The 27,678-nt window shown below is 50.1% G+C and overlaps 1 protein-coding gene across 1 annotated transcript in view; it reads left to right on the forward strand.

Moving 5' to 3' along the window:
* SPSB4 (splA/ryanodine receptor domain and SOCS box containing 4) overlaps window positions 1-27,678 on the forward strand; it is an 88,982-nt gene that overhangs the window by 5,988 nt on the left and 55,316 nt on the right. The window contains exon 2 of the mRNA XM_040233879.1: window positions 8,465-9,311. Coding sequence (XP_040089813.1) covers window positions 8,618-9,311 — 694 coding nt within the window. The 5' untranslated portion in view covers window positions 8,465-8,617. The remainder of the gene's footprint in view (window positions 1-8,464; window positions 9,312-27,678) is intronic.

A 27,678-nucleotide genomic window follows, 5' to 3' on the forward strand; every position in this document is an offset into this window, starting at 1 on the left:
TTGTGAGCTCCTGGTAAGAAAGGGCCTGCCCCAGCCAAGTGTCACTGAAGCTCCATGCATATCTACAGAGAGAAAAGCTAATGGACGCCAGTGAATAAAAGCTTGGGGGTTCTTTGGCTCATTCACTATTGACAGGTTCACTCTCAAGGAGCACCTTTTAATAGAATAGCCTCTTTGCTTAATATTTATACCAAGAAGATCTTAGGAACATCCCCGTCGAACCAGGTCCAAGTAGGTACCATTGGCACCATTAGGCAAAGGTGAAAACTGAGGGCTGAAGATGTAAGTAATTGACTCCCCCAAGCTCACGGTGCTCTGCTCTCTCTGTCATGCCTCAGTGGAGGCTCTTTCCGAGGCAGCAGGTTGCTTTTATTTCTTTGCTCATGCTTTTGCACCCACCACTTTCCCTCTGAGCCAGACCCCGGCAGAGTCCCGAGGACTCTGGTGGCGGACCCAGCCCCTGCTCTTGAGTTGTCCCCCGTCTCAGATGGAGGGAGGTGGCTGAGGAGACATCAGTGATAAGTCTGTGATGGAGACAGGAGCAAGGCTCTTAAAGCACTGGATCACAAGCTCCCCAGAGGCACTGATACCCGAGTTGAATGAATTACCCAGGTGAGTATATGTGGGAGGGGTATGCAAGGGAGAGTGAACCAGTGAAAGCAGCAGAGGTTCAGGACATGAGTGTGTGGGCTCCTGTGGTGCCTGTGGGGAAATTCGCACAGCTTAGTGGGGATGCTGTGAGGGGCTTCACAGAGGGAGATGGGCCATGAAAGCATTGTGGAGCTTTTGTGGGGTGGAAGGGTTAGGAGGGGCTTCCCTGGTGGCTCAGTGGTAAAGAATCTGCCTGTCAATGCAGGAGAGAGCAAGTTTGATCCCTGCATCAGGAGGATCCCCGGGAGAAGGAAATGGTAACCCACTCTAGCATCCTTGCCTGGGAAACCCCATGGACAGAGGAGCCTGGTGGTCTATAGTTTATGAAACAGTTGGACACAATTTAGTGACTAGACAACAACAGTAACAAGGGTTAGGAGTTTGTACTTTCTCCTGAAAGCCCTGGAAAGCCTATGGGGGATTTTAAGCAGGGAATATGATTAGATCAGCTTTGCCTTTCACTAGGGCTGTTGTATATGTTTGAAAGCAACAGTCAGTCTATTATAGGGATTCAAGCGGTATCAAACTGCACTGCTTCTTACAGTCCTTGTAATTATTCAGACTTGTCCCTGAGTCTGACCCCTCTGAGCTCTCCTGGACAGGAAGTGATCGGGTCTTACACTTTCCTGAAGCCTCACATCTCCAGGGAGGCACGGTTACTGCTGGTTAAATGAAGGAATGAAATCCACCACCGACCCCTTCCCTAGCAAGTCCAAAGCCAGAGGCCACATTGAGGGGAGGGCATTTCACCCAGTCATCATCAATCCTCCAGCAGTCCTGTCTCCTGGCAGACCCCATGCCTGACTAAGTCCAGCAGACAAGACTCCGAGAATGGGATCTGGGGTCCTGGGCCTCTGAAGACTTGAGTATCACATTTTGCAAACAGCTGAGGCTCCTTACGAAGTGCGACATCCACGCTTTGTGTCTCCTCATTTCCTTCTCGGGCTGCAACACCCACCAGGGTCCTGTGAAGGGCAACTGACAATTTGAGTTTTTGTTTTCTTGCTCAGCCATCACTGAAGCCCCGGGGCGGATCCTTCCGGATAATATCATTAAGCATCCCCATTCAAGCACGGCCTAAGAAATTAAGTTTGGTTTGAGGAAATGTGATGGAGGCACTGTTCAGTATGCCCTCCGCTTGCTGGTTGAGAGCTGATGTTACTCCTACCAGGGAGTTAGACCCTGTTGTATCTCGTCTATGCCTAGTCCAGTGCCACGTGCTGTGGTGGAGATGAGAGGAGAGATGTGACAAGCCCTCACTCCCTCTGGCTGGAGAGAGGGGGCAGGGGCTGAGCCTGACTTGGCCACTACTGCATGCCCCTAGCTCTCAGCGGTAAAGAACCTGTCACGTGGCAGCCATCCACCAAATCTTTGTCGAATGAATAGATGAGGGCTGGAAGCAGGAAGGGAGCACAGCAGTATCTAACAAGGGGCAGACTGGATGTGACCCAGGCTCAGAGACTCAGAGATGGTGACTGTGTTAGTGGGGAACAAGTCCCCGTGTTCCCATCTCCTGACTGCAGCCCTGGACCTTTTCCTGCCGAATCCTCTAGAGAGAACAGAAAGTGAGACCTTGCTGAAGGCCAGAATCTCTTCATACCATACATGTACTCTGCCCTGTCTTCAGAGCACCGTGCTTGTACATGTTCTTAGGGAGGGGAGGGGGGTTGTGAAGAAGCCCAGGGGAAGCTTCCTGTCCCCAGAGCAATGTCCCTCGAGGTAGAAAAAAAAATAGGAGAGTGGACCAGAAAGTCCTGGCTTACTTAGGAGGGACAGGCACCTAGAGGCCCGGAGCATCAGGGCAGGCTTCCTGGAGGAGGTGGGGCTCTCAGGCAGGATTGGGAAGGTGAGGAAGGAAGTTCTGGGGCCCCAGCTGTACCTGGATAAAGGCATGAAGATCGATGTGTCACCCTGGTTTAGAGGTTGGGACTTTGCATTAGTAACTTTCTGTCTCCCAGCTTTGGCCTTGGCCCTGTTTTTAGCTGGTCATGCTGATCCTGACTTCTGCCTCTGACAGCTTCCATGGGAATAAGCCCAAGTAACTCAGCCCCTCTTTTATTCATTTGTTAGTTCAGTCACAGTTGTAGGAGACTGTAGGAGCTGAAACTTCTCTGGAGTGAGGACTGCAGAGGGAATGTCCCACTTGGGTGCTGGACAGGTATGGGCAGAGTGGATCTGGCTGTGAGCTGGGCACCGGAGAGAAAGTCAAAACCTCCTATTGTGAGCATTTACACTGATCTCTGTCCTTTGTTGCTATGAACCACTCTGCCCTTTGCTTCTGTAACTAAATCCTAGCACATGCCCTTTATCCTTTTTTTTTTTTTTTTTTTTTTGCTTTTTATTTTTGGCTGTGCAGGGTCTTCAAGGGGGAACACCAGCTTTTTCAAGTTCGGTGCTCAAATTTGGTCATGACTCTTTTGAGACCGCATGGACTATAGTCCACCAGGCTCCTCTGTCCATGTGACTCTGCAGGCAAGAATACTGGTGTGGATTATTATTTCCTTCTCCAGGGGCTTTTCCCAACCCAGGGATCAAACCCACATCTCCTGCATTGCAGGTGGATTCTTTACCACTGAGCCACCAGGGAAGCCCTTGGGGTGCATTCAGGTAGTTAAATGGCTAGGGCAGAAGACATGCACAATTTAAAGAAGCATGTAACATTCACCCGGTACCTCCCAGGTACCTGTGCCATTCCAGACAGATGTCTCCCCTGATCCTTGCAAAGACAGGCAACGTTAGTCCACAGAGTGCTTTTCAGATGCGTCTCAGAGAGGTTAAGCCCTTATGCAGGGCCCAGTGGACAGGAAGGGATTGAAACCCTGCCTTTTGTTATATTGTGCTGTCACTAGCTCTCCTTAGTGAATGACCATTAGTGGACATGAGCACTCTGCTTTGGTCCTGTCTTGTGGGGAGCCGCAAAGGGGTTGCTGTGTGTCCACCTCACTATTGCCAGTGGGAGCAACTTTTGAGGTCCCTACCTGCCACTAATGGGGCAGAGGCTTCAAGGCCAGAAAGGAAAGCAGCCAGACCTCCATGACCTGAAAGTGACTGCTTTCAAACCCAGCAAAGGTATCTCTTCAGCTGCTCCAAAGTTGGCATAGTGTACATAAGGATAAAGCCATTTTCTTTAGAAATGTCCTGTGTTGGCCACAGAGCTGCTTATAGTCCTGTACCATCAGAGGCTCTGTTCTTTCAATTTGTTGTGTTTTAGTTGCTAAATTGTGTCCAACTCTGCAACCCTGTGGACTGTAGTCCACCAGGGACTTCACCCATGGGGTTTCCCAGGCAAGAAGACTGGAGTGGGCTGCCGTTTCCTTCTGCAAGGGATCTTTCCGACCCAGGGATTGAACCCATGTCTCCTGCATTGGCAAGCAGATTCTTTAACACTGAGCCACCAGGGAAATCCTGGTTTTTTATTAGATCTTTTTCTATTTTATTATGCTTAATTTATATATTTTCACTGTTCTTCTAGCACTAATATGAGTACACCAGCCATGATTTCCTCTGAGCTCTACTTTAATAGGATCCCTCAGATTCTAATATATGGAATGTTTTCTATATTTTATTTTCTAGATACTCTTCAGTTTTTATGTAGGTCTCTTTTTGATCCAAGTTGTTTAAAATAGAGTTTTTAAAAATGTCCAAAGATAGAATTTTGTCATCCATAATTTTGTGATTAATTTCTAGGTTTTCTTCTGTATTCAGTTCAGTTCAGTTGCTCAGTCGCGTCTGCCTCTCTGTGACCCCATGAACCGCAGCATGCCAGGCCTCCCTGTCTATCTCCAACTCTCGGAGTCCACCCAAACCCATGTTCATTGAGTCAGTGATGCCATCCAACCATCTCATCCTCTGTTGTCCCCTTCTCCTCCTGCCCTCGATCTTTCCCAGCATCAAGGTCTTTTCAAATGAGTCAGCTCTTCGCATCAAGTGGCCAAAGTATTGGAGTTTCAGATTCAACATCAGTCCTTCCAGTGAACACCCAGGACTGATCTCCTTTAGGATGGACTGGTTGGATCTCCTTGCAGTCCAAGGGACTCCCAAGAGTCTTCTCCAACACCATAGTTCAACAGCATCAATTCTTCGGCGCTCAGCTTTCTTTATAGTCCAACTCTCAAATCCATACATGACCACTGGAAAAACCATAGCCTTGACTAGTTGGACCTTTGTTGACAAAGTGATGTCTCTGCTTTTTAATATGCTGTCTAGGTTGGTCATAACTTTCCTTCCAAGGAGTAAGCGTCTTTTAATTTCATGGCTGCAATCACCATCTGCAGTGGTTTTGGAGCCCAGAAAAATAAAGTCAACTTCTGTATTATCAGATTCTATATTATTTCTGCTTTGGGGAAGAGGTTTTATTTGTGGCCTAGTATATGGGAACTCTTTTAGGAATGCATATACATTAATTGGCTTTCCTGGTGGCTCAGAGGTAAAGAATCTACCTGCAATGCAAGAGACTGCCTGCAGTGAAGGAACCATGGGATCCGTTCATGGGTTGGGAAGATCCCCTTGAGGAGGGCATGGCAACCCACTCCAATATTCTTGCCTGCAGAATCCCATGAACAGAGGAGCCTGGTGGGCTACAGTCCAGGGGGTCACAAGGGTCACACACAACTTAACAACTAAACTTCTTCCACTAACTGCTACTATACATAAATTAAATCTGTCTTATTAAGTATGTAATTTTGGTTTTTCTATGTTTTTACTTAATTTGGTCAGTTGATCTGTCATGAGCTAAAAGAGGTGAATTAAAATCATCTGCCTCTACTGGGTATCTGATCTTCCTTGTATTTTCTGTAGCTTTTGTTTTGAATTTTGGTGTTGTTATTTAACATAGTCAGTCTTCAATTGTGGATTATATTCTTTATTGTTATAAAATGTTCTTTGTCTCATTTAAAATCATCTGCCCTTAATTAACTTTAGTTGGAGAAGGAAATGGCATCCCACTCCAGTATTCTTGCCTGGAGAATCCCAGGGACACAGGAGCCTGGTGGGCTGCCGTCTATGGGGTCGCACAGAGTCGGACACGACTGAAGTGACTTAGCAGCAGCAGCGCAGCCTAATATTAAGGTTTCAGTACCTGCTTAGTTTGAGGTTGCACTTATTTGGTATATATTTGCTTTTCCTATTTTCAACATTGTTGAATTACTTTGCTTTGGAGTGTCTCTTAAAGTGGCATATGGTTGAGGGTCTTGTCTTGTTACCTTAAAATCCTTAAAATTTTTTCTTTTTAGGAGTTTCCTATGGCCATTCATTGATATATATATATAGGATTTTGGTCTTAGTTTTATGTCTTTTGTATTTTTGCTTCTATTGCTTTTTAAAACAAAATCTTTTGGTATATGGTCTGTTTTATTTTGTGCTGTGTTTTTTATGACAATTTGTAAGGTTTGTGTTTTATTTTGAGTTCTTCTGGAGGTTGCCTTTGAACTGTGTAAAATGTATTTAATCTTTTTTTTTTTTTTTTTTTTTAAGGCTGTACTGGTTGCCTCCCTTAAGAAATAAGTGATCACAAAATTAGTTTACAGATTTGGTCACAGTTTTCATCTGTTTTGTGACAGCTTTTTTCTGGTGAGTTTTCTTGGTTTGCCATCTTTTTTCCTGTTCTTTTCCTCATTTCTTTCTTTTCCAGTATCTTTGACTATGTCATGAGCTGCTTCTCTTTAGAAGAGGTGAACCTTCCTGATGAGCATTTTGCAGGCGGTGTGTGTAGAGGAAGTGCCATGAGGTATTTTAGGAGAGCAGGATTGCTTCCTGGTGCATGGTAACTTTGTTCACAGGCCTGTGGCAACGATTTGTTCTAGCTTCCACCCAGTCAGCAGGGATCTATAGCTGTGGACTTCCCGAAGTTCAGGCCCTTCTGCTGCTCTGCCTCACAGCACACTGCTTCCTGTAAAGATGGCGGACGGTAGTTTTCTCCGTTAGTCCCATCCTCCTTTTTCCCTATGGTGTCAACGGCAGATCCCATCACTGGACCACACACCCTGTACCCACTGGTCTTGATTAGGAATCTTCGTTTTCCTTCTTCATGGAGTGCCAGCTACTGGCTGACTCTGCCATCTTCATCAGCGATCTCCAGCCACAGGTGTCTTCTGTAGGTGTTTACTCACACCTCGTTTGATCTTCACTGCTTCTGGCAGCCCTTGACCAGTTTTTTGGCAGCCTTTTCTTATAAGTTGTGGTTTGGATTACAAATGTGTTCTGGTTTTGCTGAAGATAGAATCTGCATCCCTGTTTCTCTTTCTCCTTTATTTTGGGTGATTTTGTATATGAAGAGGAGTAACTATTTTGCTCTCTCAGAAATGTCTAGTGTTGCATATTTTTATGTATGCTGGTATCCCCTTAGATTAAACATTAGCCAGAGCTCTCTGGATAAGGTTGGCATGAGCTGAAGCTGGGATCTGACAATAGAAAGGAAAGAAAATAGGAGCTGAGAATAAAATTGGAAGGTTCAAAAAAGCAATGCACACTATTGCAGCCAGTGCTGTATGGCACTTTGGCTGGGACTGTACCACTATTTGGGTGTGATGGCATGGCCAGGCAAAGCAGGGCATGGGAAATGTCTGTCTCCTGGTCTGTCTCAGGGGAAAGTATTCTGAACCTAGCAACTCTCAGACCAGGAAGGGGAAGACACATGGCTTTGCTCTAGATTGGCTGCAGGGCTCAGCTCTCCATTTCTCCCCACACCCAGGGTCCATCCAAACACCCCAAGAAACCTGAACTCTGGCAGGTCTCTTAGTGATGATGGCCAGGTTCTCCTCCCTGAAAACCAGGGTCTTGTCTCAGAGGAACCTGTCCAGAGTCAGTGCTGTTAATGGGGCTTTTATACCCAAAGACAGAGCTTGCCCATCCAAAGGGAAGTGGTTCATGCAAGATGTCCAGACGATAGAGCCAGAAAGGAAAATTTGCCAGCAGAGTCTCAGGTTTGGCTTCTGATATTGTCTCTTAGCTTCCCATACCGCTTGGAGGGAATATTTTATCCCCATTTGATAGACTGGAGTCTTAGAGAGGCTAAGAGAACCTTCCTGTGGACACACAGCTAAGAGATGGAGAGAAGGATTTACGTATAGTTCTTTCTGGCTCCAGGGCCTGAACACCAGCTCTCTCATCACCCTGCTTCCAATTCACCTTACCATGGAGACCTCACCCTATCCTCAGATGCTTGCCTTATGTCCTTGTCCATGTCCCTGGGTGACCTTGGTGGATCTTTGCTCAGTGTCTAGCTTCTCAAGCCTGATTGCACTTTAAATGCTATTTAAGCTCCCCAGGGCAGTCAAGGATAGGAACCAATGGACCACACTCTAAACATCGCCCCTGTCTTGAGCACCCTGTTCCCCCTACCTAGGGCACAGGGCTTGTTTCTTGGGACCAAGGACACTGGGGTTCTCTATGATCTTGAGCAAATCACAACTTCTCTGGGCTCAGTCCTTATTTCTAAAATAAAATAGCCTGTGATTTCTCCAAGAGCAGAACACAAACTCTGAAGCCAGATGGCCTCAGTGTGGATCTTGGCTCAGCCCCTTCTTAACTGTGGGACGTTGGTTAATTACTTATCTCCTCTATGACCTATGTGTTTCTCATCTATAAAATGGGAATAATAATGAATGTCTTTTTGGGAGGGCTTCAGGATTAAATGAGCTAATAAATGTGAATCATTTAGAGCAGTGTCTGGCAAATGGTGAGTTCTAGATAAGTGCCATATATCATTCTATTCATTAGTTATTATTATGAATGCATGCCCAGGGCCCAGCCAAGGCATGGGCATAGATGGCTGTCGAGGCTGCTGTTGTAACCCATGTCCTTTGCTTCCTTCCAGGAGCTTGGTTCCCTGCCCCAGCCCCGTGGAGGCTGTGGGCGTATCCGGTCCAGACGCCTCGTTTCCAGCCCCGTGGCCCATCCCTGGCTGCGGGGAGTGGAAGCTCCCAGGAGGTAGCGGTGGCCCGCAGCGGCCCCGTCCCGGCAGCGAGCCATGGGCCAGAAGCTCTCGGGGAGCCTCAAGTCGGTGGAGGTGCGGGAGCCGGCCCTGCGGCCGGCCAAGCGTGAGCTGCGGGGAGAGGAGCCGGGACGGCCGGCGCGGCTGGACCAGCTGCTGGACATGCCGGCGGCGGGGCTGGCGGTGCAGCTGCGGCACGCGTGGAACCCCGAGGACCGCTCGCTCAACGTCTTCGTCAAGGATGACGACCGGCTCACCTTCCACCGGCACCCGGTGGCGCAGAGCACGGATGGCATCCGTGGCAAGGTGGGCCATGCGCGTGGCCTGCACGCCTGGCAGATCCACTGGCCTGCGCGGCAGCGGGGCACGCACGCGGTGGTGGGCGTGGCCACAGCGCGGGCCCCCCTGCACTCAGTGGGCTATACCGCGCTGGTGGGCAGCGACGCAGAGTCCTGGGGCTGGGACCTGGGCCGCAGCCGCCTCTACCACGACGGCAAGAACCGGCCCGGCGTGGCCTACCCCGCATTCCTGGGGCCTGAGGAGGCCTTTGCACTGCCCGACTCACTGCTGGTGGTGCTGGACATGGACGAGGGCACACTCAGCTTCGTAGTGGACGGCCAGTACCTGGGCGTGGCCTTCCGTGGCCTCAAGGGCAAGAAGCTCTACCCGGTGGTGAGTGCTGTGTGGGGCCACTGCGAAGTCACCATGCGCTACATCAATGGCCTTGACCGTAAGTGCAGCCTGCTGTGGGGGACTGTGGGGGTGGGGGCCGGGCAGGGATGGGTCCAGAAGCTGCCAGTCCCTAGTGGAGCTGGAGAGGGAGGGGAGGTGGTGGGGTGGGGAGGGGAAGCAGTGAGGCCCCATCCGCCGGCAGCACTTGGGATCATTCTGTGGCATGGACTGGTGGTGAGGATGTCGACCCTGAGGCCAGGCTCCTGGGTTTGGATCTTGACTTTTTTCTGCTCACTTGGTGATCTTGGGCTGTGCCTCAGTTTCCCTCTCTGCAGAAGTGACTCAATGATAGTAATCTAGCTCAGGGTTGTTATGAGAAATCAAATAAGATAATAATAATGTGAAGTGACCCTGGTGCTGGGAAAGATTGAAGGCAGGAGAAGGGGGCAACAGAGCATGAGATGGTTGGATGGCATCACCAATGACATCAGTGAATATCAGTGTGAGCAAACTCCCTGAGAGGATGAAGGACAGGGAATCCTAGCACGTTGCAGCCCATGGGGTCACAAAGAGTCAAACATGACTGAGCGGCTGAACAACAATGAACATGAAGTGCTTAGGAGAGTGCTTAGAACTGTCAGTGCTAGTCACAAACCTTTCAGTCTCTGTAAAGTGAAAGTGAAGTTGCTCAGTCGTGTCCTACTCTTTGCGACCCCATGGACTGTAGCCTACCAGGCTCCTCTGTCCATGGGATTTTCCAGGCAAGAGTACTGGAGTGGGTTGCCACTTCCTTCTCCAGGGGGTCTTTCCAGCCTAAGGATTGAACCCGGATCTCTCGCATTGCAGATGCTTTACCGTCTGAGCCACCAGAGAAGCCAGTCTCTGTAAGGATTGTGCCAAATGATGTCTCCTGTGTACCTGGCTTCAAGTTCACAGCAGGAAAAGAGAGACAAGTAGAAGACAGAGTCTCTGCACTTGGATCTCTTACACTCAAGTTACTGATAAATAATAAGTATTGATAGTAACTATCATTTATTGAATACCTGCTGTGTGTAGGGGCTGAATACACAAATCTAGGTCTTCCTGCTGAAATATCTCTTAAAGGGGGCATCTCAGTGATTATTGCCTCATGGGAATGAGAGCCAAAAGTTTTGGAATCTTCTGACTTCTTTCCAGAGGACCCAGCAATCTAGATTTTGTGCAAACTATTCCCATTTTTCAAGTTGGCAGTTGCTAAAGACACCGTGTAGACAAATAGAACTCCCTTGCAGGTTGCAGATAAGCCCACAGGCTGTTGGGTTTGACTCCTGACACCTCTAAGGCCTTCTCTCATTTAATATACACAGTCATCCTGTGAAGCTAGCTTAAAACCCTGGTAACAAAAACGGTTGTCGATTTTAGGAGGGAGTCACTCAGGCAGGGTGGCCCCTGGACAGAGGTGCTATCTGCCCCACCAATGAATCCCTGCTGAGTGGAGCCTGGAGTCGGGTACCTGTGGGCTTGCACATACCTTATCCACTTGATTTATACCCCTGATGAAGCTCCTGAGGTGGGCATTTAAAGCCAGAATTCCAGCTTATTAACCTTAAACCAGAGATATAACTGCCCCCTTTTAGAGAAGAGGAAATTGAAGAGCGGAGCTTACCAAGAACAAGAACCCGGGCCTACCTAATTCTCTCAGCTCTGAAGCCCATTCTTTTCCCATGCTCCCCACTTTAGCTGAGGGACTGAGAGTAACACTCCAGAAAAGAGGTCAAGGACAAGATTATACTCAAGTAAAATTGGCATTGACTCGAGCTAGGGTAGGTTGACCATTTTCAAGGGTGATAGGCCACCAGGAAGTGGTTGCTGTGCTCTACTCTGTGGTCTAATTGGCAACACTTCTGCTCACATTTCATTTCCGTGGTTGTTGGGCTAAGATTGACATTGAATGGCAAAGTGTTGTTCTGTTTTTTCTCTGATTGACTGGTTAAATAAAGAAATGATGAATACTTGTCCTGAGATGGGCTAGCTTAGTCACCACAGCCTAGTGGAGAATGCTGGGTGACGTGGTAACCAGGCAAACCCCAGTGCTAAGAAAACCAACAGCAACAGCAAAATTTTATTTTTGTTAACAAATACTCTTGTGAAATGGAACTGGCAAATCTACTTGCCAGAATTGCTCACTGGACTAGAAGGATGGCCTTGATGTACCAAGGCTCTGGGTTCTGACATGCCTTGCTTCCCACTGCATCCTCAGTGCTCAGGGGTTTTGTGTCTTTGGTGAGCCACTCTAATGCCTCAGGGCTCATTTCACTCATCTGTAAAAGGGAACGGTGTCAGGTCCCTTTCATAGCTGCTGTGAAATCTCATGCAGTGGCACCAATAATATGATAGCTGGGATGAAAGGCTGGCATTGATACCCAACAGAACTACCTGAGCCAACAATTGGGCCCCCAAGGTGGGCTTTCCCTTGGGTATTGATTCCACTTGGGTATTACCTGCTGCTTCATTTTTAGCTACAAGCTAAGGTGCTAACAGGGTTGCAGCTAGTGGCTCTCTCATGCAGGATAGGATCAAGAGCAGGCAGGCCTTGATGTTCTGCTGAGGGCAGAGTCTGGATGGGAAAGGATAGTTGTGTCCTGACATCTGGGGCTTTTGGATCCTTCAGGTGGCTGGAGATGCTTGGTGAGACTGAAACTTGGAATGTTCCATCCTCCCCTTTGGCAGTGATTTTTTTTCCAGTTGGCAGAGGCTAGAATGCCCATCCAGGAAGCAAGGGGAGGCCAGGATGTCGTGTCATATGACCCTTGGGCATTTCCCATTGGGTAAGAGGACTGACTTGAATACTGTGATCCTGGCCTCTTCTCAGATAAGAGTGATGTTTTCTATCTTGGGCAATGTGTGATTCCCAAAGTGGGAGCTCAGCTTTTCTGGGCTTTGAAAGACCGATGGCCAGTGGGGCAAGACCTGACTATAGGTTGGGCCACCAAAGGACAGAGTGAGGGGAGTCTGACAGGGACTGGTGGGGAGGGGACTGTGCAATGCCTATAGCTAGTAACCTGGGCTGAAGTCCAGTGGATTCCTGGACACTGAGAGGGGTTTGGCCCCAGGGAGTCCCTGGGCAGGGAGGGTGACCCAAGGTGGATTTCTGAGTATGAGGAGAAGTCTGAGAAACACTGGTTGTGGACATGAAGGCAGGTCCTCAAACTCAGCCCTGACCAGGGGGTTAGGGGACTGCAGTCACAGAGAGAGGTTATGGAGCAGAGAGGCAGCCGGAGTTCCTCTCTGGGATGGATTGATTCCCCACAAGATCACGGTGGGGAGAAAAGATGGGCTTAGAGTCTGGCCCCAGCATTCACCAGGAGGCCGTGGACAAGCATTACCTCCTCCCTGTGGACTTCAGTGTTCTCCTTTGTGAAACAGCTGTGGTAAATCTCGCCAGCACAGAGCAAGCCCACAGCGACTGCTGCTCACTGCTTCGATTAACTAGGTGAGCTGGGCCAGGTCTGGGGGTTCACCTAAGGATAAAAATCAAAGTGGCCTCAATAGAGCCTTCGCCAATATGTAGGAAGGAAGTTAACGGACATCATTTTCTCATTTTTTTTAAATTTTTACAACTATAAAAGCAAGACTTAGAAAGAGCTAACTGCTTGTGACTCTGAAATGTGTGTTTGTGGAGGCTAAGAGCTCCTGGAAGCGCATTTTCCTATTACAAATGTGTTCTTCAGCTACGCCCTGGAGCAAAACAGCCCAGCATCTAGGGTGGGGGGTTTACAATAAAGAACTACAGAATGCCCAGGGACTCTGCCATTTGAGTGAGTCGAGAAGCACAGAACTGAGGCCAGGCAAACTGGCAAGCTGGCTCAAGGTACCTGTGTCCAGGGCCAAATAACAGCAGTGACACCATCACCCATAACCGACACTTCTCTGGTACTTAGTGTGGGCTGGGCTAGATTCTAAGTATTTTGCACATTTTAATTCATTTAATCCTTGTAACAACTCTTTATAGCTAACCACCTATATGATCATCTTCATTTTCCCATAAAGAAACTGAAGCCCAGAGAGCTTGAGTAAGTTGCTAAAGGTCGCGTAGCTAGTAACAGGATCAAACTGAGGCAGGCTGGTCCAGTGGGTTCCTTGTGCAGATGTTTACAGATAAAAGGGAAAGAACAGGAGAGGCTGCTCCATCGGGCTGGGTGGCTACTCAGCAAAGGATGGAACCCTTTCCTTTGGCAGTGAGTTCGAAGGAGGCCCTGAGAATCTGTCCCTCCCACTGGTTTCACCTCCAGCCCTCAAAGCTCTTGGCTTAGCACAGAGCTCTGCAGGATGTTCTGAAAAGTTTGTTGCATAAAGACAGCCCCAGCAGTGTCTGTGAATCAGGCGTGCTTTGGTCGCTCACAGGAGAATGTCACTGAAAGCGTCCCAACTGCTGTGAGGGTCGTCCCTGGGTGGGCCCGGCCTTTGGAATCTGCTTCGGGCTGGTTTCCGGAATTGCTCCCCGGCCCCTGGCTCCTCCTTCCACATGCTGGCAGCCAGGAGGCCTGACATAACAGCGTTGTCTCCTGTCTTGGAATTCTTGGGTGGTAAGTAGTATATGAGGGCTTTCCAAATGGCTCAGTGGTAAAGGACCTGCGTACCAGTGCATGAGACAAGAGATGTGGGTTCGATCCCTGGGTGGGGAAGATTCCCTGGAGGGAGAGCATGGCAAACCTCTCCAGTATTCTTGCTTGGAGAATCCCATGGACAGTGAGCCTGGCGGGTTATAGTCCATGGGGTCACAAAGAGTCGGACACCACTGAAGTGACTTAACACGCACACACAAGTAGTGCATGAGTGACCAGGAAGAGGAGAGGGGCCTCAGACACAGAAGCTTTGATTTGAGAGTCGTGTAATTCTATGTTTGGAGGGGTACCAGCTAGGTTCTATGCCCTGGGCCAAGTGTCTTACTCACTTTTTTTTTTCAGTCCACACAGTGAACTGTTATTGTTATTGTTATTGTTATTGTTATTATCCCCATCTTATAGATGGGGAAACTGAACCTTGGAGAGTTGAAGAGTTGGCTCAGGGCCCCACAACTAGCTACTGGCAGGGCTGTACTGAAGCCTGGGGCACTCCTGCACCTTGCCTCCTGCAGCCTGGGCCAGCCCTGCTTCCACTCTGCCTACCAGTTCCAAAGAACAGGTTTCTGAGCCCAGGACTGGCTTTCTGGGGGACGGAGGGGTGGGAACCTCTAGCATCTCAGGCCTGATGAGCAGGGAGGGCTTGTCCACCTTCCTCAAGCCAGAGACACGGTCGTTCCAGACGTCATTCCTAGATGGTTTAATTGATCTGCCAACAAGTATTTATTGGCGCAACAGCTCCTCAAAGAAGCCCTGGCGGCCAGCCAAGGCTTCTGGTATTGATGAAGGCCAGAGAGAGTTTTCTACCAGGATGACTGCAAGGACACTGTCCCCTTGCACGACCTTCCTGCCCAACTCCCGTGTGTCTCCCGGTGGCACGGTCCTCCTAGCCGCCCTAACATCCGGACTGTGCTTCTCCTCCCTCCGGACTCAGGTCCAGGCCTGGTCTCCTCTTTGACCAGTGCCCTATCACTCTGCCCTGACTCCATCTCACCCCAGCCCTCAGCCCATGGCTCTGTCCCCTGAGCCCCCAATTCACCATGGAGTCCTCCTCCCGCTCCACTCCACTCACTGCTTTTCCACGTGTGTGCCTTCTTTCTCCAGGTGGGTGTGAAGTTCCCCAGGGCACAGCTGGTCACCCAGGAGGCGTGTGTAGGGAAACGGGCAGACTGGGGGCTTTATTTACTCCTCTTTAAAATAATTTTATTTATTTTTGGCTGTGCTGGGTCTTCATGGCTGCAAGGACTTCTCTCCGGTTGCGGCGAGTGGGGGCTACTTTCTGGTTGCAGGGCTCGGGCTTCTCATTGTGGTGGCGTCTCTTGTTGTGGAGCACAGGCTCTAGGGAACGCGGCCTTCAGTAATTGTGGCACATGGCCTCAGTAGTTTTGGCTCCTGGGCCCTAGAACACAGACTCGATAGTTGTGGGGCGTGGGCTTAGTTGCTCTTTGGCATGTGGGATCTTCCCAGATCAGGGATCAAACCTGTGTCTCTTGCATTGGCAGGCAGATTCTTTACCACTGAGCCACCGGGAAGCCCCAGAGGGATTTAAAAATATGTGTGCATTTACTTTTAAAAGGTAAACGGTGCATGTGACAACAAATTTAAATGTCACAAAAGACTGTCTGGTGAAATACCCCCATGCCAAAGCTCCCCAGCCTCTTCCTGCTGGCAACCACTGTTGTCACTCTTTCCCTTGTCCTTGCAGAAGTTTCACACCAGCGTGATCTACGGTGAATGAATGAATCTGCATCTCATTTCCCCTCTTAGTAGATCTTGGTGATTTTTTTTAATATGATTAACGTAGAGCTGCCTCGTTCCTTATTAACAGCTGCATGGGTTTCTGTGTAATGGTTGTATCACAATTTGATTATCTAGACCCTTACTTTTGGACATCTAGGTAATTTCCAGTCTTTGAAGGTAAATTTTTGATCCTGATTTGAAGTTTATTTCTTACCCCTGCTGGCTAATTGACATCCTCGAGCCTTAGTTTTCCCCCTCTGTGCTGTGGGAATAATTAAATATACCTTGCAGAGTTGCTGTGAATATTAAGATTGATGCAGAAATGCATCGTGTGCCAGCATGCGACTCACATTAGGTGTGGGGTGGAGGGGAGCCTTTGATATTACAGTATTTCCTGAGTTACCCATCGTGCTGTGCCAATGCTGAGCTCGTCTTTGGCACCTGATGAATGCTTATGAATGATTTGGTTTCTTATTTAAAATATAGCACAGTTCAGTTCAGTCGCTCAGTCATGTCCAACTCTTTGCGACCCCATGAATCGCAACACGCCAGGCCTCCCTGTCCATCACCAACTCCCGGAGTTCACTCAAACTCACGTCCATCGAGTCAGTGATGCCATCCAGCCATCTCATCCTCTGTCGTCCTCTTCTCCTCCTGCCCTCAATCCCTCCCAGCATCAGAGTCTTTTCCAATGAGTCAACTCTTCACATGAGGTGGCCAAAGTACTGGAGTTTCAGCTTTAGCATCATTCCTTCCAAAGAAATCCCAGGGCTGATCTACTTCAGAATGGACTGGTTGGATCTCCTTGTAGTCCAAGGGACTCTCAAGAGTCTTCTCCAAAACCACAAAAGCATCAATTCTTCGGCGCTCAGCTTTCTTCACAGTCCAACTCTCACATCCATACATGACCACTGGAAAAACCATAGCCTTGACTAGACAGACCTTAGTCGGCAAAATAATGTCTCTGCTTTTGAATACGCTATCTAGGTTGGTCATAACTTTTCTACCAAGGAGTAAGCATCTTTTAATTTCATGGCTGCAGTCACCATCTGCAGTGATTTTGGAGCCCAAAAAATAAAGTCTGACACTGTTTCCACTGTTTCCCCATCTATTTCCCATGAAGTGATGGGACCAGATGCCATGATCTTTGTTTTCTGAATGTTGAGGTTTAAGCCAACTTTTTCACTCTCCTCTTTCGCTTTGATCAAGAGGCTTTTTAGTTCCTCTTCACTTTCTGCCATAAGGGTGGTGTCCTCTGCATATCTGAGGTTATTGATATTTCTCCTGGCAATCTTGATTCCAGCTTGTGTTTCCTCCAGTCTAGCGTTTCTCATGATGTACTCTGCATATAAGTTAAATAAGCAGGGTGACAATCTACAGCCTTGACATACTCCTTTTCCTATTTGGAACCAGTCTGTTGTTCCATGTCCAGTTCTAACTGTTGCTTCCTGACCTGCATACAGATTTCTCAAGAGGCACAGTTGCTTTTAATTTTGTATTAAGATGGCTTCAAACTCATTGTTGGCCTGTGATCATTTGATTCAGTCAGTTCAGTCAGTCTTTATATGGGATGCATGTCAGTATAGTGAGGCCACTGGGCCCTTTCTTGCACAGAGCCGGTCCATGTGCTCTGCTGTGCTTAGTCACTCAGTCATGTCCGACTCTTTGCAACCCGGTGAACTATAGCCAGTCAGGCTCCTCTGTCCATGGGGATTCTCCAGGCAAGAGCAGGTCTGTAAGAAGTGTGTTTTGCTGATTTTTTTTTAACCTTTCATTATTTTATTATTATAGTTAGAAAATGGAAACTCAGAAAAACAACAGTAGTTTCTCTCAAGTCAGTGAACAGCAGAATGAAACTCTTAAAACATATCTTTCTGGGCTTCCCAGGTTAGGAATCCACCTGCCAGTGCAGGGCTCAGAGGTTCCATCCCTGGTCCAGGAAGATCCCATGTGCTACGGAACACCTAAGGTCGAGCACAACAGCTCCTAAGCCCGCACTCTGGAACCCATGAGCCTCAGCTACTAAGCCTGTGTGCTGCAACGACTGAAGTCCGTGCACCTAAAAACGGTGCTCCTCAACAAGCGAAGCCACCAAAATGTGAAACCCACACATTGCAACTAGAGAGTAACCCCTCTCACTGCAGCTAGAGAAGAAGCCTGCAGGCAGCAATGAAGACCCAGCACAGGCAAAAATAAATAAATAAATGAAACACGCCTTTCTTACCACAACATACTTTCTGTTTTATTTATTTATTTATTTTTAAAACTTTTGCTGTTATTTTGTTATTGCTTCTGCTGCTTCTGCTAAAAGTGGCAGTTCTTTGAGGCCAGAAATGCATCCTAGTCTCCTCAGCCGCCCCTGCAGCAGAGTACATAGTAGGTGCTCAAGCAGTGTGTGTTACTGAGCTGAGCTCCCACCACTCGCTTAGCTTTTCTCTTCTCCACTGCAGTGCGACTGGAGTCATAGTTGGTTGGATGGGAGTGGGCAGGGCTCAGAGCTGCCGCCCCCCTGAAGCCTGACCCCAGAGTGACCTATTTCCACCCCTCATTGTGCGTCATGCATCGCACATCTGTCCCCATACCCAAGCCAAGCAGAGGCTGCGTGATGGCCCAGCAACTCAATTCAGGGTCTCAGCATTCAGAAACTGGCCCCTACCCTTTGTTTTCCACAAAAAGGAACTGACTTTCAGCTGAATAAAAGGGCTTTGCTCAGACAGTGTGGCCCTGCTTTGAGAGTTCTTTTCACACTTAACGTAGTCATGAGTAGGTACATGACTAGTAAGTCCTGCCTGCAGAAGTTTTTGTGGCTGTTGTTAACGTTTATTTCTTTATTGATGTGGCTGCATCGGGTTTTAATTGTGGCACGAGTGATCTTTCGCTATAGCACACTCACTCTAGTTTTGGCATGCAGGCTTAGCTCCTCAACATGTGGGATCTTAGTTCCCCAACCAGGGATCGAACCGACGTCTTCTGCATTGCAGAATGGATTTTTAACCACTAGAACACCTGGGAAATCCCAGAAGGGAGCTTTGAAATGCAGGCCCATTTGGGACAAGAGTCACCATGGGCCACTGTGGAACTGTTATCTTTCTTGGGGGGGCAAAGCCTAGGGTCGTGGGAAGAACTGCAGCTTGGGATCTCCCAGCCTTGGACTCAGTCAGGACTTGGCTGCTAGTTAGCTCTGACCCAAGTCACCACCCCTGAGCCATAGTGTCCTCACTGTAATAGTAACAGAAATTTACTTTGCCATAAGGCATCAGGTTCTTAGGTTACAGATAGAAAGTGACTGGACTGGTGCCTGGCACAGAGTACGTACTGAAAGAGGTGGGTTTAAAAATTACCAGTTTGGACTATTAGAGCTCCCATAGGTTGGTAAAATTCTTTAGTGTTATTAGATGTGGAAGTAATTATTGTTGTTAAATGTGGGTCCATGTTGTGAACACTGATGGATTCCACACAAGGGAGGTTTGGGGAAGTTTATGTCTCTTTTCTCTTTGAGATACATGATGGAAATGCCACCAGAGGTTCAGAGGCCACTGTGAGTTTGTCACAAATGAGCTGGGAGTGCTCAGCCTTCCCTATGAGCAGTTTTAAAGGTTTCCAGCTAAAGTGTCTGCTTCACGCACTCTGTAGCTTTCAGTGGTGAATTGCCTGGAGACGTAAGTGACCTCTCCACTGACTACTTGGATGGCCCAGGCGTAGGTTTCCTGACTTCTCAGACCTGTGCAGCGGGTGTGATGCTGGGACTTTCCCATAGACTTGCTGTCAGTGGAGCATCTCAGACCTTCGTGTGCACTCACGTCAGCTGGGGATCTTGTTAAAACCAGCTTTTGACGTAGCAGGTCTGGGCAAGGCTCCGGGCTGTGCCTTTCTGACGAGCTCCTGGTGATGCTCATGACGAGGCATCCGGCAGTCTTTAGCAGAAGGGTTTCCTGAAGCAGGCTGCCACTGTATTTGAACACCCTCAACTACAGCACAGCCAGCCTGTTCTCACCTCTGCCGATGGGCATCGGTGCGACTAGGGTGGGTGCCACTGGAAGGGGCAGTAAACTGGGCGCGTGGGCAAGGACTCCACATGCAAGGCCCCCACTCCCTTTCCTCCCCATCCCCTCCCCCTGCCTAACCCCACTCTGATCCTGCAGCCCGGCTAATCCCCTTGGCCTATGCTGACCTCTTTTCTTTGTTGGAAATGGCCCGCTTCCCCCGCCCCAGCAAGACCCAGGGTTGCCTAGCCTGGCTCTCTGCCTGCCGCCCTCCCTCCTGACTGATGCACCCCCCATCCCCCCGCCGCTCCAAGCAGCCCAGCTGTGACTGCTGCATAAGCCCCTTCCCCATCCCGCCCCACTTCTCTCGTGTTCTTGTCTTCCCCAACCACTGCAGGACTCAGTTTATGTGTCCTGAGACCCAAATTCTCACAGTATCATCCATGAATTTCCCGTGAGGGCAACTTCTTTTGGGAAGGGATTACTGCAAATAGAAACAGCTCTGCGTTAAACAGCCCTCGAGTGAGCACTTAACAAGAGACCAGACGCTGCTCGGCACAGTGGGTGCAACATCCAACTTAAACCGCCACAGGCCCCTGCCAACGCCAGTGAGCATCCCGTGCACATTATCTGATTTCATCCACAGATGAGAAGGCGTTGCCATCCCACTTCCCATGTGAGGAGACTGAGGCCAAGGGAGATGAGGAGCCTGCTCAGGGCAGGAGCTTGGGAGACAGCCAGCCTGCAGATTTGAACCTACACCTCTCACCTCCATGACGTGCGGGGTCATGTGAGTCTTCCGTGGCTCTGTGGGTGGTCCCAGACCTCGGTGCTTGGGTGTTCATCAGAAGGGTTTCCCGATGCTGGTGTCGTCAGCTCCCGCGGCCCTGTGAACACCCTTACACCAACAGCCAGACCATCCATCCTCATCCCTGCCCCGGGGAGTGGGTGCAGCTGGGGTGGCAGTGGATGGAGTAAGCACATTTGCAGGAGGGTATTTAAAACATGGGGAGAGCAGACAGCCTGCTGGGCTGTGCCTGCAGCAGGGGAGCCGGCTGACCCTCCCTGTCTCGTCACTTGGTTAAGGCAAGGGGGCGGTTAGCATGAGTTACGGCTTAGCCCAGACACTAATAAGGCTGCTTGTCTGAGGCCTTCCATAATTCAAGTTAAGGCTGTGCCGTTTAATGGCCCTTCTTCATCAGATCTTCCAGGACTCGGTGCCTCCTTAATGATTTATTTGCTTGGGATGAAATTAAGCCGAGACAGCGTGAGCTTGGAAAATACCGCTGAGCCGGTTCTCCCCAGTTCTTCATCCTTCGCAGCAGCCACTTTCTATAAATAGAGCTGTGCGCCCCGCACCGTGACCCGCCTGCCGGGAGCCCCATCCCCCTTCTCCCCCCACCGGGTACAGGCTGCCCCATGCTGGGGCCCCGGGACCACACTTGAGGCAGCCCACCCGAGGCTGTGACCCCAGCAGAGACGTGGTCCTCCCGGCGGTGGAGTCGTTAGAGTAGCAGCATGAACCCATCCCAGTCAATCCATTAGATGCCACAGCTGCCTTCCAGATCTTGTCCTATTGGTTGATGTTTCTATCTCACAATGCACCCACAGGGGTGTCCTAGGATTAGAGCAGTTGTGCCCTGGTGTTCAGTAAGGTGGATGATAGCTTTCTGCCTGTGTTCAGTCCCTGCTGGAGGGCCACATGGGATCTTCTCCCTGAGGGACAGGGGTCAGAGTCACAGCCCAGGGCCATTCAAAGTTCACCTGGGGGCCAAGCCCTGAGAATGTGGGGGGTGAGGGGACATTCAGTTGAGGCTCCAGTCTTTAAGAGGGATCCAGGTTGCCTCAGGTAAGGAGGCAAGTGTGTGGTGGCGCGAGTGGTGGGTGGACGCAGAAATGGGATGCTCCCGGGCAGCCCACCGCTGCCTCTCCTGCACATTTGCCCTCAGACCCCTTCCCGCCCCACTGTGCCCGACCTCTCCTGTGTCTTGTCTGTTGCCTCATAATTTGGGCATCCCTTGGGGTTAGCTCACCATGACCCTGACACCACGCCATGGTCTCTGACCGCTTCCAGCTCACTATTAGCCAACACGCTACCTTCCCAGGTCTTGGTTTAAAGTCCTGAGAGTCTCCGATGGGCTCAGCGCTTCTCAGGTGCAGTTAGAGGTGCCCCCCAGCCCTCTGATTGGCACTTCTGGCTCGGGTCCCACCTACTGGTTCCCTTGGTTGTGGGAGTCCTGGAGCTGGTCACTTAGCGCACTTGCCTGACCTCAGTGTCCCTCAGGGAGAGTGTGAAAACATGGATTTGGGCGGTCTTTCCTCTGCTGAATCCATGGGCTCTGGAAAGAGTATGTGTTTGTGTTACAAGCTTCCCAGTTGCAGTGGGTCTTGCCATCAACTCAGCACTGGCTGGAAGTCAGCTGCTCAGGATTCCTGGCTGAAGGAGGCTTCTTGGGTGAGTGGGGGTGCAGTCAAGTAGTGAAGGGGTATGGGTGGCTAAGCTGTAATACCCCAGGTATACAAGTACTGGTTGTTGGAAGGTGCTTGGAAAAGAGGGAGGGAGGGAGGACTGGGAGCCAGAAAACCTAGCTTAGCCACTCCAGCTTGGCAACCAGCTGTGTGATCTTGGGCAAATCATCTCCCCTCTCTGAGCCTCTGTTTCTGCATCACAAGAAGGAAGGGATTAACCAAGACGACCTGGAAGGGTCTCCATTATTCTTTGCTGTCTAATATCCAGAGAGTGCACATTTGATTTTTTTTGGATGACAGACTTTATACACCCTCTGGTGCAATACAGAAGCCACCAACCAGGTGTGGCTATCTACATTTAAGTTTAAATTAATTAGAAACAAATTAAAAATTCAGTTTTTCAGTTGCACGTGCCACACTCAGTGACTCCAAAGCCACAGGTGGCTGGTGACTACCATGTCAGACAAGGTAGGCATAGACCATTTCCATCATCATGCCAAACCCTAGTGGACAGCGCTTCTTGAGTACCACTGGGAGGACTGGGGAGCCCAATGGAGAGGGCGTAGGCCACTGTTTCTCCATCCAGGGCTGCGAGGAGGTTCAGCTCTCCCATGAGCTATTCCAGGACCCAACTCAAGGATGGGGGTCAGGAAGGACACTGGACTAGGCAGGAGCAGGAGGACCAGGAAGCCTTAAAGAATGTTGTAAGTCCTGGGTGGGGAAAGCCAGGAGTGGGGCACTGACAGGAGGTATGCCAGGAATGCGAAGAGGAGGGCCAGGGGACAGCAGGGGTCAGGAGCTCTCTTGCGGGGAGGGACAGCTGCAACAGAGAGGCAAGAACCCAGGACCCCCAGGTACAGGTTGGGGGCGCAGCAGAGCCCCTTACTAGATCTGTGTCCTTGGAGCATCTCTGAGCCAGCTGAGCCTCCTCCTCCTAGTGGGTGAAAGGGGAGGAATGAGAAAGAGGATTGTTAATGGAGATGAAATAAAACAGACTCTTGAGAGCCCTTTGTAAACGGTGGCCTGGATCAAGGTAGAGACTGCTTCACAAGACCCTGTTGATGGTTCGCTTTGACTTATAATAATCGTAGCTGCCTCAGTGGTGGTTTTAAGGTTCTGAGGTGTCTGTCCGGTCTCTCCATCCGGGCAGCAGGCTCTTTGGAGAAAGGGTGGGTGTGTTCTTCCCTCGTCCCTGCACGCAGAAGGCTTCTGTCTACGCCGTCCCACTGCAGCTGGGCAGAGAAGCACTGGTGGCTGCCGCGCAGGGCCTGGGCTCTTGCTTCTTCCTCCTGACCTGGTGGCCTTTCGCCGGCATAAAGTCATTCCCCTGGAGCCCTCCAACAATTTTCCTTGTCCCTAACACACGTGTGTGTCTGACTGGATCTGGTTGTCGTTTTCTGAACCCATAAGCTCCTCTGGGCTCTGACCCCAGCCCCAGTATATAAACAATCCAAGGGCAGAGGGCAGAGGCCAGAGCAGGGGTGCACTTGGGGTGCTCTTGGCAGGAAGTGGCCTGGTGTCTAGTTTCATGATGAAATGGACTTTCATCTGCATTCCTGGCTGGGAGGTGACATGTCTGGCTGACTGTGGATAATGGATTGCCTGCTGCACCCCAGCCCTGGATGGGTTCATGGCTCAGGTCTGGCTCTGGCGTTTCATGAAGTCCCCACCAGCACACAGAACATAGAGAGGGGAGTTGAACACCCCCAGAGCCACTTGTCATGACACACGATTGATGGGCTTCCTGACGGAAGTGTTCATGAAGATATGTCAAAGTAAACATTTGCTGAACACCTCTTTGCCCCAGAAATGCTTTATATATATATGCAATTCCATTAACTCCTTTTTGGCAGGTCATGTTAACAACATTCCCATTTCATGGCTAGGGAAACTCAGAACTGGAATGTGGACCCTTATCTTTCTGATTCTCAGGTTCAAATGTCCTGAAGGTCCCCTTTCTTGCCCCTGGTATCTTCCATCTGATCACAGTGAGGTTTTTCAATGCCTGAAATGCTCCTTACGCTCCTTGCCTAGCCTCAATGTGAAGATCTGAACTTCTCTGGGTGAAGGCTCAGGGCCGGATTTTGCAGAGCTCTGGGACCTGGGCCAGACACAGAATCCTTCTGAGCCCAGGTGCCCTCACTAGACAGTGGGGGCACCTTACATATCGAGGGAGCTGGAGGGGTGGCGTGCCAGGCACACGGCTGCCCCCAGGTTGTTTGGAGGGGTCCCAGGGAACTGTGCTCCGTGGTGTCTGAGGAGACAGCCCCCATGCTACCCACCCCCACCCCCAGTAGAACCCTGGGCAGTACCTCTCTTGACCCAGGACATGTCCAGCAGAGGACATGGGAAAAGCATCAGCGCCACAGGGGCCCATGGTCTCAGCCTTCTGAGAGTACAGATGGCTCTGCCCTGGGGAGTGGGGGCTCTTTGCTGCACCCCTTTCTCAGGGAAGACTCCAGGAGATGTACCTTATATGTGCCCTCTCTCACCAGAGCTGGCTTCTTGCCACTCTGTTACAAGAGCTGGCTCCTGGTCCTCAGGCCAGCATCCGCATCTCACCAGGCAGATTTGACCTTCACACTTTAGCCTATGACTCCTTGCCCGGATGCCATCTTCTCCATCTGCCTAGTGCGATCCTTTCTCCAGGCTCCGAGAGATGCCCGCATTGTTTGTAAAGTGCTCCTGGTGACCTCAGTTGGTACTGACAACTCTGCTCTGCGCGGCTGGAGTGCACTTAGGGGGGTGAGGGCCTGCAGGGCTTTCTAACTCAAAGCTGAAGGCATGACCACATTCTTAAAGACCAACGCTCCAGCATCTCTCTCTGTGGCTCCCTCTCATTAGACTCTGGTCCCCACTTACCTCTCCACCTCTGGAACATTCTGGGGACCCTGCAGGACAAAGGGGAAAGCTCTGAGGTTGGGTAGAAAGCCCGGGTTTGAATCCTAGCTCTGCCTTTCCTGGCTGGAGCCTCTCTGTCCTTCCCGTTGGTGTCATCATCTGGAAAGTGCGGCTGATGATGGCCATGGAGGGTGGCAGAGAGAGGGCAGGGGACCTGCCGGCTTGGCAAGCCTAGCTTAGCGCTGTGGGTGGGGCTGCACTGGGGTTCATTCCTTTGCTCTCCCAGATAACAGCAGCCCCACGCACAGCCTGGACAGTGAGCACACAATAAAGACTTCTTTGCTTTTCCAGTACTTTCTTTTTTTTTTAAGATTTATTTATTTATGTGATTTTCGGCTGTGATGGGTCTTCCTTGCTGCACACAGGCTTTCTCTAGTTGTGGCGATCAGGGGCTACTCTCTAGTTGCGGTGCTCGGACTTCTCATTGTGGTGGCTTCTCTTGTAGAGCGTGGGCTCCAGGCACGCAGGCTTCAGTAGTAGTGGACCGTGGCTTAGTTGCTCCATGGCATGTGGGATCCTCCGGGACCAGGGATCAAACCAGTGTCCCTTGCATTGCAAGGCTGATTCTTGATCACGGGACCACCAGGGAGGCCTTCCAGTACTTTTTTTGGTGATGTTTCTCTATTAAAAGCAACCCGAGACCCTCAAGGCTGAGAGCAGAGGCCCAGTGTTCGCTCAGCCTCTGAGGGGCCCCTCCTGGCCCTTCCCTCCTCCTCCCCCACTCCCATGCCTTGGCCTCCCTGTGCCCTCCCTCCATGCCGCCCGGGTGGCTGCACCGGCCTATAAATCAAACCTGTCCCTGGAGACCTCTGACCCAAACCAGATGGCTGTACAACGCCAGCACAGAGGAGGCTCAGCTTCCAACAATGCCTGACCCCTCCCCTGCCCAACCTGGGGCCTCGGAGATTCTTCAGGCAGCTGCCCTGTCAATCACTACCAATTGGGGATCCAGGCCTGGCAACAGCTGGGGGCTGTGACCTCTCAGAGACACTTAGAGACTATCTTGGAGACATTCCATTAAGCCATATAAAGAGCTCTTGACAGTTTGTGGTGTCTGCTTTCTATGCCATAGGTAGTGGCCTGGTCCAGTAGCCTGAGCTAGTATACTCTGTGCTGTGGTCTGCCTCCTCCTTCAGGAAGCCTTCCCTAGCTACCACCGCTGCTGGAGCTTCTATAGCATAGAATGTCTGACCCTCCAGACACTCATTCATACAGTATTTATTCTGTCTGTAAGCATGCACTGTGCTTCTTCTGCCTGGGCTCATGGGGAAGCTTGGACATTGCCTTTCTACCAGGAGCTCCCTGAGACAGCTAAAGCTAATTACAGGACAGGGTGAGCAAGGGACCCAGAGCACCATTAGAATTCAGAAGGTGGAATAACCTTGGTGGCACTATAACCTTGGAATCCAGGACAACTTCTAGGCAGGAGCACTTGAGCTGTCTTGAAGGATGAGTTGGTGTTCGCCAGGTAGAGGAAAGGGCAAGTGTGTTTCAGACAGAGAAATGCTTGCTGCAGGTACCAGCTTAGGGTGTGAAGCAGCTTGATATATTCAGTGGCCTGCAAACTGGAGAGCAGGCAGAAAGTATACCTGGAGGATGATGGGAGCTTAGAGCTCCCATATGAATTGGGTTGGATTGTGTACAACCCCAAACTCCTAATAACCGGCTTAAACATGAGTAGAGGTTCATTTCTCTCTCACTAAAGACAAGTCTGGAAATAGGGAATCCAAGGATATTGTGGGACTCCATGAGGTAATCAGTGCCTCAGGCTCCACCTGCTTGCTGCTCCACCTTCCCAGCTTGTGATTTCTTATCTCAAAGGTACCTCATGGTTCAGAATAACTGCCAGACCTCCAGCCTTGGCACCTGCATTCCAGCAAGTAGGATGGAAAAAGCTGGAGAGCACACAGTCTCTCTTTAAAAAGTTGTCTCAGAAATGCCCTACTATGCTTCTGCTTAAAGCTCAGTGTTTAGAACATTATCACATTCCACTCTTAGCTGCAAGGAAGCTGAGAAATGTAGTTCTGATCAATAGGTGCTGACTAGAACATTGTTCTGCAGAGGCTCTGGAGGCTCTACCTTGGCTTTGTGGGAAAGAACACTGCTCAATTAATGATGTCTCCTTTCATTGTGGGCATGGAGCCAACAGCATGCTTCCCAGTGTTCGTCTTGCTGGTCTGCTGCCAGAAGGTCCTCTCCCCAGGGATTCCCAAGGTGTTTGGTGCAGTTCTTGCAAACAGAGCCAGGCACATGGCCAGCCACTTTCCAAAGCCCCAGAGCTGAGCAGAATTCTAGGTGAAGGGTTTCTTGGTACTTTGCAGTCTGATCTTGTATCTGATCTATAGCATTCTCCAGACATCCATTGCCCTTCAGCAAGCCTAGAGTCTGCAGGATGGGCTGTGCCATGAGAACATGGACTAGGAGGATGAGAAAGGAATACAGGGTCACAGAGGTCACTGCAGTCTCATCCCCCAGTGAGAGCTTTTCCAGAAGGTAATAATACAGAAAGAATTTGAGGAAAGTTCTGAGCTATTTTATTTTCACAGCTGGAAATGCATTGTCTCCTGGTTTAATTTTACACCCGCTGAGTGTCAGAGCCCTGGTTTCCTTAGCTGTGAACTGGGGTTAATACTCCCTGTCTTGAGGGGTTGTTGGAAGGATCACAGGAAATACAAGACAGCAGAGGAGGGAAGAGACAGGGCAGCACAGGCTCTGGCCTCAAACTGCCTGG

Source organism: Oryx dammah, unplaced genomic scaffold (genome assembly GCF_014754425.2).
Source record: "Oryx dammah isolate SB20612 unplaced genomic scaffold, SCBI_Odam_1.1 HiC_scaffold_2, whole genome shotgun sequence".
Classification (NCBI taxonomy): Eukaryota; Metazoa; Chordata; class Mammalia; order Artiodactyla; family Bovidae; genus Oryx; species Oryx dammah.